General features: G+C 53.3%; 1 protein-coding gene across 1 annotated transcript; it reads left to right on the top strand.

Moving 5' to 3' along the window:
- Positions 1-599: 599 nt before the first annotated feature.
- BLM (BLM RecQ like helicase) lies at positions 600-12,092 on the top strand. The gene is made up of 20 exons (XM_065734124.1): positions 600-697; positions 783-1,246; positions 1,612-1,798; positions 2,180-2,301; positions 2,475-2,607; positions 3,019-3,731; positions 4,540-4,716; positions 4,878-4,996; positions 5,374-5,487; positions 5,729-5,827; positions 5,906-6,054; positions 6,902-7,008; positions 7,704-7,864; positions 8,321-8,516; positions 8,746-8,936; positions 9,066-9,213; positions 9,532-9,731; positions 10,412-10,604; positions 10,958-11,080; positions 11,853-12,092. Exons 1-20 carry the CDS (start codon positions 600-602, stop codon positions 12,089-12,091), a joined length of 3,933 nt encoding a protein of 1,310 aa, XP_065590196.1. The 3' UTR covers position 12,092.
- The last annotated feature ends 341 nt before the right edge of the window (positions 12,093-12,433 follow it).

Genomic DNA, 12,433 nt, shown 5'->3' with positions numbered 1-12,433 from the left:
CAGCAGCGTGTTTCCAACCACCGGATGCACTTCTGGGCCTCTTTGTATTCTCTGAATGCAATCTTTCATTTCTGTAGGGAAAGATAACTGTTGTGGCGTGTGACTTTCACAGGGCTTCATTTCGCCTTCGTAGCACTGTTGTAAGAAAGAACCAACCAACCCCTCCAGTTCTGTGATTCAGTGAAACGGGGGCACCTCAGGGAGAGCCGGGGCTGGGGGCCGCGCCGCCTCAGGCGGCCTCGCAGAGCAGAATAAAGCCGCCTCGTCACGTTTCCCCGGCTACCGTGTGTTTGTTGGCCGCACAGTGCCGCGGGGACGTCGCGTTAACGCTGTCGGTCTCCGTTTTCTGCCCGTCAGAGCGCGGCCCCAGGAGCCGCCATGCCGCGGCGGGGCGGCCTTGCCCGCGGGGGGCGCTATCCCCGCGGAACCGGAAGCGCGGTGCCGTCACTTCCGCCTCGTTGTTTCCTCCCAATGGCGGCGCGAGCGGCGTTTTGGCGCCGAATGCGAAGCGGCGGACGAGACTGGTGAGCGCGGAGCGGAGCGGAGCGGAGCGGCCTCCCCCACCCCGCCCCATCGCACCCCGACCCGCCCCGCCCGTCATGGCAGCGGTGCCGCAGAACAACCTCCGGGAGCAGCTGCGGCTGCACTCGGCGCGCGGCGCCCTCAGCAAAGCGCCGCCTGCGCGCGGCCGTCCCGCGTGAGTACCGCCGGGCCCGGGGTGGGAGCGCAGCCCGCGAGGGGCTGAGCCCCGCGAAGCCGACTCTCGGCTGCGTCTCTTGCAGGGCCTTCACCTTCCGCAGGACGCACAGCCCGGCGCTGCGCGACAAGGACGTGAACACCTCGCTGGGCCCCGGGAGCGTCGTCAGGCCCAAGGATGTCCGTGTGGGGCCGCCCGGGGCCCGAACGGCGCTGCTTGGACCCGGGGGGAGCTCTGGGCCCATCCCCGGGGCCCTGTCCGCGTCTGGCCCTGCTGCCTCCGCAGGCGATGAGTGGGACGACATAGATGACTTCGACCTTTCGGGCTTTGAGAAGAAGCTCTCCAGGCCGGCCGTGCTGCCCCTGAAGGGGCCGCGGGCTCCACAGGGGTCTGGTCTGTGTGTCAGCAGTGTGCAGGGTGATGTGGGGCCACAGGAGCGCGGGGATGAGGTGCACTGCTCCTCACAGGGCTCCCTCATCTGTGTGGGTGATGTCGGACCCCCCACTGCTGCTGTGCTTTCAGACAGTGAGAGGGAAGAAGCTCTTGCAGGTGAGGGTTTGTACAGGAGTACTGGAAAATTTGCTTTTCGGGAAATCATGGGCTTGTACAATTGTTGGGGTTGGAAAAGATTTCTCATTGCCAAGTCCAACCCCAGCTCTTAGCCACTGTGCCCACTAAACATGAGGTTATCCAATCTGAACGCAGCACTCAGGGTGAACCCTCACCAGAGCTGAGTGCAGGGGACGATGGCATCCTGCTGACTGTGCTGTTGTTGATACAAGCCAGGATGCTGTTGTTCTTTTTGTCCCCTGGGCATGCTGCTGGCTCACGTTCAGCAGCTGTTAACTGAGACCCCCAGAGAGGGGTCTGCAGCTGGAGTGTTACTCAACGATATCAATGCACTTCTCTTTCAGCTAGGAGTGGTAGGAGTGGTGGGAGCCAGAAGCTGAGTAATGGTGAGAAGAGCGTCTGGCCGGAGGTGGGGGAGGTTGGCAACGAGCTTCTGGCAGACGTTGAGCTGGAAGAGGATTACTTGGATGTGGTTCCACCCTCTCCAGAGGAAGAGCTGCCGTCCTTCTCACCATCTGTAAGAAGCGTTAGGTAAAACAGCTGATTGGTAGAACTGTCTGGAAAGGTGATTAAAAAGGGTGATTTTAAAAGCTGTCGAAGAAGACGTGAACCTGTTGCTTGTTACAACTTGCTGTTAGAGTTGGCTTTGGAGGCTTGTTGCTCGGCTAGTTAGCTTCTAGAGGCCTATGAAATGCCTCAAACTTGGCCATAAGAAATGTGGCTTTTGCTTCAGAGAAAGTTGGTGCACGGAGTGCAATAAATGCTGTTTGGCTACTTAGATGTTAGCTAGGTTTGGAGAAGCTTGTCTTGTACGCATCTTTAATGCTGTCAGTCCTGGAGATGTTTTTTCATGTGGATGTCTGTTGATCCTGTACGTTTCTATATTTGAATTGCTTTTTATTTTGTTATTAGTAATATTTTCAAAGAGTCTCCTACTGACAGAAGATCAGCAGTTCACGGCACGGAGTCTGAGCCTCAGTCAGTGGCACCAAAGCAGGCTGCTGCTGAGCAGGACCATGGTGCAGAGCGTGCAGGTACCTGAAATGATGCAGGTGTTAAGCACAGGTTGTGGGGATGGCTTGCAGCTGCTGCTTCAGACAGTTTAAGGCTTCTGTATTGCAACATAATCTGTCTTTTGAGAAAGTGAGATCATTAACTGCATTCCAGTCAGAATTAACATTATGCTGAAATGTGCTCCATCTTGCAGATAAAGGCTCGCATCTGGAGCAGCAGCTCTACAGTGTCATGGAAGTTATCTGTAAGCTGGTGGATGCCATTCCAATTCATGAGCTTACGTCTGTCTCGTGTGCAAAAGAGCTGCTTCAGCAGAGAGAGCTCCGGTGCGTTTAGTGAGCACTATTTCTTATGTTCCTACTGCCATGTTCTGTGTGGAGCAGTGTCAGGCCTCTAGATGTCTCCATCACACTGTGAGGATGATATGGAGCCGTGTGTGGATCAGTTCTTCATTGCTGAGAGTCCCTTTACTTTAAAATCTGAGCTGAAGGTGCAGTAATGTTTAATGACTGTGTTCAGCTGAGTTCTGCTGTTAGTCTCTCTAGGTTTGTTTGAAGTGCTTTTAAAGCCAGTCACGGGTTCACAGAGCATCCAAACTGGGTGCAGCCACCACGTGTTAATGTGTTGAGCAGGGACAGAGAGGTGAAAACAATTCCTCTGCATTGTGGAAGGTGGCACTTCATTACTCAGCACTTGACTGTTATTTTCCTTCTTCCTTCCCTTGCTGCCTCCTCCAGGAGAAGATTGTTGGCCGATTCTGTTGCGTCGAACACGAGTGGCACGGATGTTTGTCCTAGAAACTGGAAGGGGTCTGTGCAGCCAAACCCTTGCTCGTGTCCCAGTGCAGCTCTGTGCTCCAGCCCTGGCACCCCGAAACCCACAAACCTTCCGTCTGTGCCTCCCAGGACTGTTAATTCCAGCAGCTTTTCTACTATAAAAAGTCAGACTCTTGGTAACGTGGGTACTTCTGTTGCCTCGAAGGAAACTGATCCGGAGGTGATCTGCATAGAGGCTGCAGCACTTCCTTCCCCCGGAGCGAACGGCAGAGGCAGCGCCGCCCTCGGCCGCCCCTCACAGGCGTCACCCAGTGGCAGCTGGTGTGAAAAACCCACGGGGAGAGACAGTGGGAACTGGAACCTGCCCAGGAGCTGCACTGGGAGCACAGCTCTGACAGCCCAGCACGGAGCCCTGGCTGGCATTCCCACCCCGGGCTGTGCGGGTGTGAACGATACGGATTTCGATCTCGATCACTTTGATATTGATGATTTTGATGAGGGCTGGGAGGATGTGGCTGCTGCTGTGGAGCCCCAGGAGCCACCCACGCCGCTGTGGCAGCCGCTCAGGGAGCGGCCTGGCTCTGGGAGCTGCAGGATGCTCGCTGCAGCTGCTCCGGGCTCACGTCCCTCTGTGCCAAAGCCGAACTGCAGGATCGGAGCGAAGAGCTGCTCAGGTGAATGGTGTCACGGTCCTTCCCTTCGCAGTTTGTTTGTATTTCTGAAGTCTGAGCCCTAGTAACTTGTCTGAACGTGACACCAATGCCTGCTGCCTGCGTGGAAATGTCTTTTTTCTCTTCACAAACGCATTGTTGAAGAGTCTTTCTCTTCTTTCCCCCTCCTCGGAGTGGTGGCAGACATGAGTACTCATTGCCGTGCAGGTTGCAGGCTGCTGGGGAGATGGAGCTGCTAAAATTGGAAACTAGAGTGCTTCTGTGTTCTAATTAAATGACTGAGGTTGTTAACTCAAAGGCATGCAGTAGTTTGAGCTGCTTATACCAAATACTCAAATTTGGGCACTTGTTGAAGCTAACCTAACCCCTCAGGTGCTCGGATGTAGGTCAGTATTACTGGCTCTTGCAAGAATGGAGTGGTGAAAGCAGAGCAGAATGAAGTGATGCAGGCTTCTGCCCTGCTGCATGTGTACTTGAGTGGTTTTGGTGTAAGCGCAGTGAGAGGAGCTCTGGCTGCAGGTCCCTGGCTGGGCAGGCACTTTGCTGCTAGCTTGTAACTAGTGCTAGTCACAGGGAGCACGAGCTGGCATTCTGTGGCAGAGATGCAGTTTGACAGTGTAAGACAGTTACCCTTCTGGTGGTGATTTTAATCTCTGCTTGCATGCATTTTCATTTATTTATTCGTGTGCAGCAGCTCATGGTACGGGGTGTAAAGGTTCGAGGGGTTGAAGCAGTAGCTAAGCAATCTGTGTCATAAGAGGCGTACTGCAGCTTGGAATTGTAACCGAGCTACGTTTCCTTTGCCTGCTAGAGCCACTGGTTCATAACCCCGCACACGAACGTTTCAGGGGGATGAAATTTTCCCATTCAGAAGAAATGTTGAAGACGTTTCACAGGAAGTTTGGTTTGCACTCCTTCCGGACCAATCAGCTGGAGGCCATCAATGCTGCTCTGCTGGGGGAAGACTGCTTCGTCTTAATGCCCACTGGTACGTACCGCGGGCGGCGTGCAGCTGCCGTCTGGTGGCAGAGTTTGCTTCTGAGAGTGCTGTAAAATGACAATAAGAGCTCCCCACTTCCATTCCTTCCCTGCCCTGCCCCCTTCCTCCTCCTCCTCGAGTATGTGCTGCGTTGTGTTTCACCCTTACAGGTGGTGGTAAAAGTTTGTGCTACCAGTTACCGGCGTGCGTCTCTGCTGGAGTCACCATTGTCATTTCTCCCCTGAGGTCACTGATCATAGACCAAGTTCAGAAGCTGAAAACTTTAGACGTGAGTTCAGAAGCTTTATTTCGTTCGGTCACAGCACAGATAGGCCCTGGAAATCTGGAAAGTTACCATGAGTCTCATGCATCTCAGATGAATGACAACAGTTCATTGGCTGGCAGCTGTAAGAAGCTGTCCAGGAAGGTCCTCATTAGGTGAACCAGAATGTATTGGCAGTGGAAGCACTCGGTTTCCTGATGCTTGTGTGTTTGTTGCTGTTCAAGAGCAGTGGGGATTCAGGTGCCACCTGTAATGACATGTCACTGCTTTCTTGTGTGGTGTTTGCTAAGGATACTGATTTCAGCCAGGTGAAAAGTGCAGGACTGACGTTTGGAGGTATTTCTCTTTTCCCGTGTGCAAATATTTGTGTTTATTTTTTCCAGATTGCTGCAACTTATCTGACTGGTGATATAACAGATGCTGATGCCTCAAAAATATACATGCAGTTGTCAAAAAAGGATCCTGTAATAAAGCTTCTGTACGTTACCCCCGAGAAGGTTTGTACGTGGTTGAATTGTAAAGTCATGGGGGCAGCGAGAGGAGGGCTGCTGCAGCGGGTCGAAGGGGCAGTGCTGTGTCAGCTGCTGCTGTCAGTGACATAAGGGTGGTCCTCCTGGTGCCCCCCGGGCTTGGCCTGCAGTCAGGGTGAGCTCTGCCACACTGAGCCCTGGTTTGTGCGGCCTTTGCTCCGGTGACACTTTGTTTCTTGTCCTGCTGCCCCTGGTGGCTGCTCACCAGGTGTGTGCAAGCAACCGCCTGCTGTCTGCCCTGGAAAACCTCTACGACCGGAAACTCCTGGCGCGGTTCGTCATTGACGAGGCGCACTGTGTCAGCCAGGTGAGGGCTGGGTTTGTCCTTCAGAGCGGCGGAGGGCTCAGCGGGGCCATCTCAGCTGAGTTTGAATCCTGTTTCCAGTGGGGTCACGATTTCCGAAAAGACTACAAGCGGCTCAGCATGCTCCGCGAGAAGTTCCGCTCCGTTCCCATGATGGCCCTCACCGCCACCGCCAACCCGCGAGTGCAGAAGGATATTCAGAATCAGCTCGAGATGCTGAAACCACAAGTGTGAGTTGTCCTGGGGCGGTCTGAGCCGCACAGCATCTGAATGGCAACTCGGGAAAGCGCGCCAGGCTTTGGGGCACACCCAGAACACCCAGTGCTTCTCTCTGATGAAGTTACGTGTGTGTGTGGAACTCAATGCAGCTTAAATACAGAATATTACTAATAGGAACCTTGCCAAACTCGTGTCGTTAAGGAAGCTTTAGAAGGAAGTCACGTGAAGTAATGTCACGGACGGGATGGGCAGGTTACGGTTTAGAGAGCGTTTCATGAGAACGCTGGAGAACTGCAGAGCTGGGAGTGATCTGTGGTTAATGCTGGCAGTGAGCTGGGTGTGGAGGAGCCCTCAGCCCTGCTGGCAGTGTGCTGGGTGTGGAGGAGCCCTCAGCCCTGCTGGCAGTGAGCTGGGTGTGGAGGAGCCCTCAGCCCTGCTGGCAGTGAGCTGGGTGTGGAGGAGCCCTCAGCCCTGCTCACATCACGGCCTTTTTGTTGTAGGACGGGAGAATAGCATGTTGTGTCAGTGACTTGATAACCTTAGAAATCTGCTCTGCAGCTTTGACTGGCCAGCCGTGGATACATTATCTAGAAGGACAATGAGGCCCTGCAAAGTACTGCATGGGTGCATGTTAGATTTAGAGGGGTTTCTTTGATGCAGACTTCCACAGTCAGGAGTTTTAGACCCAAAGTGTGGGCGATGTGAATCTCAGCATATGGAGCAGTAATTCCTATGCAGATGACACAGAGCTTGTGTGGCAGCTGCTTCAATTCGGGATGTTCTGGTCAATCCCCAGCTTGTTGGAAGGAGTTCTGCACCCACAGCACTGATGCTCACTGGTATCATGTTTTGTTTTAGGTTTACAATGAGCTTCAACAGGCATAACTTGAAATATGATGTATTGCCCAAGAAGCCAAAGAAGGTGGCAATGGATTGCTTGGAGTGGATTAAAAAATACCATCCACGTGAGTACTGAGCACTGCAGCACACTGAGTGCCTCTGTAGCCACGGCCCTGTGAGGCAGGCAGAGCCTGGAAGGCGTTAGGAAGGTGATGCTTGCCTTTCTCAAGCTACCCCTGGGTTTACAGGGAGAACGAATGGGAGACAAAATTGTACTGTTGATTCTGTGGCTCAGATATAGTTGGGAGTTCCTGTTAAAATGAGGGAGCAAATTATGGAGGTGCTCTGTGTCATCTAACGTCTGTACAGTTTGAATTGTTCTGTTTGTCTGCTGATCTGTGGTTCCCCTTGATTGTACCATCAGTGACTCTAATGGTGTCGGGCCCTTCAGAGTCGTGCAGCTCCTGCTGCTGGACATTGGCTGTAGCAAGCTCCCTGTGTCACTTCTCTTGTGCTATAGCCTAGTGTGTTATCTCTCCATTTATGTCCTTAAGTAGAGTATTTTAAATGTGAAGAATGCACAGTATTGAGCAGGAAGTGATTTCCTGGGCAGGCACACACAGCCCTGTAAGCTGGGAACTGGATGAGGAGAAACTAACAGAACCATCAGATAGTAATCAAATTGCTTTTCTTTGTTAAGTAGCTGCACGGGCAGGGAAGGGTTGGTAAGTGTGATGCAGTGTCTGCCTGACAGCTGGGGCTGCTACAGCTTTATTCCCATGCACCTCTTTATTCTAGCACCTCTTCTTTATACTCACAGATGACTCTGGGATAATTTATTGCCTTTCCCGTCACGAGTGTGACACGACAGCAGCCATCCTGCAGAAGGAAGGTCTTGCTGCACTTGCCTATCATGCTGGCCTCACCGACTCCAACAGAGATCTCGTACAGAAGAAGTGGGTTAATCAAGAAGGATGCCAGGTAACGCAGTTGCCACTGGGGAGGAGGAAAAAAAGATTGATTGGAATTTAGAGCACTTTCCTCACAGTAAGAGGGAAGAGAGTCGTGCAGCGGTGTTGCCAGATCAGTGCAGGATTAAATAGCAGGTTGGAACAGATCTTCCAAACCGTTGGCCTTCTTCTCCCTGTCACCACAAAGGAAAGGCAGCAGCCCTGCACCACGGTGTGCAGCTCTGGGAGGACAGAGCTGAGCTGTGCGAGGCTGCAGGAGCAGCTCGAGGTGTGCTGGCTCAACTGCACTTTGAGACTCCAATCTGCATTTTTCCTTCTGTCTCCTGAGAGACTCGCGCTGTGCTGTCCCCATCTCACAGGACTGCTCATGTTCTGTGTTCTGCACGGTTTCACGTGTTGCCTTTGGGTGCGGTGTGCTGCGTGGAGGCTTCTCATAGCTAAATACCAGGTGTTCTTTCCCTTGTAGGTTATATGTGCAACGATTGCCTTTGGAATGGGAATAGATAAACCTGATGTACGCTACGTTATCCACGCTTCCCTTCCCAAGTCCATAGAAGGTTACTACCAGGAGTCCGGCCGCGCTGGGCGGGACGGGGAGATGTCCCACTGCCTGCTGTTCTACAGCTACAGCGACGTAACCAGGCTCAGGAGGCTCATCCTGAGTAAGAGACCTCTTGTGTTCGTAGCTTACCTGGGACGGTGGCTGTGAAGCCAGATTTTTATCGTTGTAGATTTCTTTCTCTTTTTGAATCGTTAAAACCTGAGAGGTAGAGCCTGTGCTAAACCACTTGGTCTTTCTGATGCAAGAGAGAACGTTATGTTTAGTGTGTCTGGTCACATGTAAGAAGAGGTGTGGATAAAACAACCAGGGCTGAACTGGTTTCGTTTCAGTGGAGAAGGATGGCAACAGCCACACGAGACAGACCCACTTCAACAACCTGTACAGCATGGTGCACTACTGCGAGAACGTGGTGGACTGCCGCAGGGTTCAGCTCCTGGCCTACTTCGGGGAGACAGAGTTCAACCCCAACTTCTGCAAGGACCACCCCGAAGTCATCTGTGATAACTGCAGCAGAAAGAAGGTAAAAAATCGCTCCTGTTTGTAGTGTTAAACTGGAAAAGCTCAGCTGTAGCAAACCAGGTTGGCAGGCACGGCTCGGGCTGGGGTGGAACCACGTCACATTGTTTCCTGATCTACTCTGTTTTACTAGGACTACAAAGCAAGAAATGTCACTGATGAAGTGAAAAGCATCGTAAGATTTGTACAGCAGCACTGTGCACAGATGGGAAGAACAAATGGGAACCGAAACGTGGGCTCTGGGAGGTACACACTGAATATGATGGTGGACATCTTCCTGGGTGAGTACTGTTGTTCCAGAAATTCTCAGGTGCCATTAGGTCTGCGTCATATCAGCAGTAGTTTAAGGCGAGATAGGTTGGGCAAAATTATTCTTCCCAGGAATCTCTGGGTGGTTACGTGGTGGAAAATAAATGAGTGGAGAGCTTTAATCTGTTCCGGGTTGCTGTAGTGATAACGTTGGTGTCCTGCGGGTGCTTGGGTGTCCTGGTGCTGGCGTGCTGTGTGTGCGAGGGCAGCCTGTGGAAAACTCTTGGGAACCTTCACTGCTTGTAAACGTGCTCTGGTTGCTGGCTGACCCTGTGGCTGCTGCTGTGCAGGTGCAAAGAGTGCCAAGATTCAGTCGGGGATATTTGGGAAGGGCGCTGCCTACTCGCGGCATAACGTGGAGCGGCTGTTCCGAAAGCTGGTCCTGGACAAGATCCTGGATGAGGACCTGTACATCACGGCCAACGACCAGGCTGTGGCCTACGTGGTTCCAGGAGAGAGGGCACAGGCAGTGCTGAATGGCTTGCTGCAGGTATTTAAGGAGGAGGAGCACAGAGCCTGGCTGTTTTCAGGTGGTGGCACAAACGGGAACGCGGGAGGTTCTGTGCAGTCCTTGGGAAGCACTTCCTTGCTGTGCACTGGCACAGGCTGCCCACAGGGGTGCTGCTTCTCCTCAGAGGTCTTCAGAAGCTGACTGGGCATCAGCCTGAGCACCATGCTCTGGGTGTCCCTTCTGGAGCACAGCCTGGGCCAGGTGGACCCACGGGTCCCTGCCGACCTCAGCTGGCTGTGACTGCGGTTACAATCAATACAGAAAGAGCTAGCTGAGGGGAAAAGAGAGAGAGAGAAAGAGAAGGGAGCAGCACTACTTCCTTCTGCATTTTCTGCTCTATTTTTTTCAGCCATTGGCACTCTCTGAAAGAAAATGCTCTTTTGCGAGAAGGTCGTGGAGCCAGTCCCAGAACTGCCTGGGGCAGTGCCTCCTGTTAGAGCTGTGTTGGCACAGGAGAAGAGCCCTCAGTGGCAGACCCAGTGAGCTCTGTTTAAAGCTTGCTGTGTGCTGCCGCTGCGGGATGTACTGGGTGAACAGCTTTCTTTTGGCCCATCCGAAAATACTTCTGGTTTCCTTCCTTGTTCCTCTGTCTTTAGTCTGTGTTCTCAGGGCTGCTGTGCAGAGTCCCTGCTGGATTTACACGTGCTTTATTTTAACAGGTGGAATTTCACGAAACTGAAAACGCCAGTGCCATTAGAAAGCAAAGGGCTTCTGTGGCCAAAATGTCCCAGCGGGAAGAGATGGTTAAAAAGTGCCTTGGGGAACTTACAGACACCTGCAAAACTCTGGGGAAGATCTTCGACGTCCATTACTTCAACATTTTCAGCACTTCAACTCTAAAGAAAATAGCAGGTAACGCTGGCTGCTGGGGACCCCTGCCCATGCAGCTGTGGCTGTGTCTGACAGCACGCCTGTGGCTTTCTGGAACAGAGAAAGAGGCTTTGGCACTGAGCCCCTCGGGTGCAGTGTAGGCTCCCGTGGCTGTGGGTCAGTGTCACAGCCATGCAGGTGTCCGTGCTGAGGGGCAAATCCCAAAGCGTTTTCAGGGAAAGCTTTTGGACTCATTTCTGTACAATGGGCTGCAAGTAAATCTACCAGGAAGAAACAGTTATCTCCTAAATAAAGATGGAACGGATTCCCTCCAGAACACTGCACTGCCATCTCTTTAACCTGGCAGCTCTGATGGGTTCCCTGCTCCGTTGCAGAAACCTTGTCTTCTGATGCGGAGGTTTTGCTGCAGATCGATGGTGTCACAGAGGACAAACTGGAAAAATACGGTGCAGAAATCATTAAGGTGATGGACAAGTACTCCGAGTGGACGACGCCAGGTAGGGCCTGCACCTGAGGGTGCCTTTTCCTGACTCATCCTCTCCCTTCCTTGCCTGTATCAGTTCTGCTCGGAAGTTACCTCGCCCTAAACTCGGGTTGCTATTTCTTGTAGTGACAGAACGGAGCAGTTGCACATTTTCAGAGCGTGCAAAGATCTGTGCTGTCTTTTCACTAGTTGGACTGGGGAAGGAAAACAGAGCTGCAGTGCACTGCTCTGCTCCTTTGCTGGGACCTGTGTAATAGTTGTGCTGAGACGCCGGGACCCTGAGGTTAAGGATCTTGCACCTCTGTGTGTGGCAGCACTGTGTCCTGCTGGGTGCTCGGCAGCTGCTGCCTTGTGCTTCCCTCAGTAGCTGAGGTTGGAATGCCCCGGGCTGCACTGACAGCTCTCACTTCAGTGTGAAGAATCTCAGAAGCAGGTTGTAAAAGGATGAGCTAGTCGGCTTGGTAGTGTTCTGCCATGGGCTAGTGCAGCTCTTCAGCTGCTGCACTCAGGGGAGCTCTGCCCGTGGTGCTCGTGCAGCCCAGTTGAGACACGAAGCCAAGTTAGTGGAAACAGGGCTGATCCTTTTAGCACAGATCACAGTGAGCTAAACCCCAACTCCTTCTGGCTGTCGTTGCTTGACCCCAGCCCGAGGAAGAAGTGCCTGTGAGCTGAGCCGTGGCACCAGCAGGAGCAGCGTGGTGCAGGGAGCTGTGCAGTGTGGGTGCAGGGCTTGGCAGGCGGGCGTGCAGTGATCTCAGGAGCTGTGGTTGGATGTCTGTGTGCAGAAGATGCTGCCTGCCAGAGTGTGGACACGGCCCCGGGCAGCGCCGGCACGCCTGGCAGCGAGGAGGAGGCAGAAGGCAGCGTGGTGACCTCCAGCTACTTCGGTGGCAACACGAACCAAAGGAGGAAGAGGAAGAGGCTGCAGAACGTGGGGGAGTCCAAGAGGAAGAGGACGAGTGGCAGCCAGCAGTTCCAGCACAAAGGGTACGAGGGCTGTGCTCCTGCAGCTGCTGTGGGGTGACACGGGGTGCCAGCATGGCTCCCCACACCTGCACTGCACGCTGAGCTCTGGGGCTCCTCAGCCCTCACCTCGGTGCTGCCTGGCTGTGTGCACGGCCAGCTGGAGGGACAGCCCCAGTGCTTCCCTGCTAATCGCTCCTAATTAGGTTGCACGATGGCACTGTAATCAAACTCGAGCTTTGTTTCTTAATTGGCTTGGCCGTGTTCTCGGTGCTTATCCTGCTGATCTGCTCCTGCAGCACAAGCACAGCACTGCTGCTGCTCCTGCTCCTGGAGCCGTGCAAATTCAAGCAGCTCTGTGCATGGAGGGCTGTGTGTGCAAAGTGCGTGCTCTCTAACAGCG

Source organism: Cyrtonyx montezumae, unplaced genomic scaffold (assembly GCF_038088225.1).
Source record: "Cyrtonyx montezumae isolate F1298 unplaced genomic scaffold, pur_monq_1.0 scaffold_17, whole genome shotgun sequence".
Taxonomy (NCBI): domain Eukaryota; kingdom Metazoa; phylum Chordata; class Aves; order Galliformes; family Odontophoridae; genus Cyrtonyx; species Cyrtonyx montezumae.
This window is presented reverse-complemented; position numbering and strand designations above follow the sequence as displayed.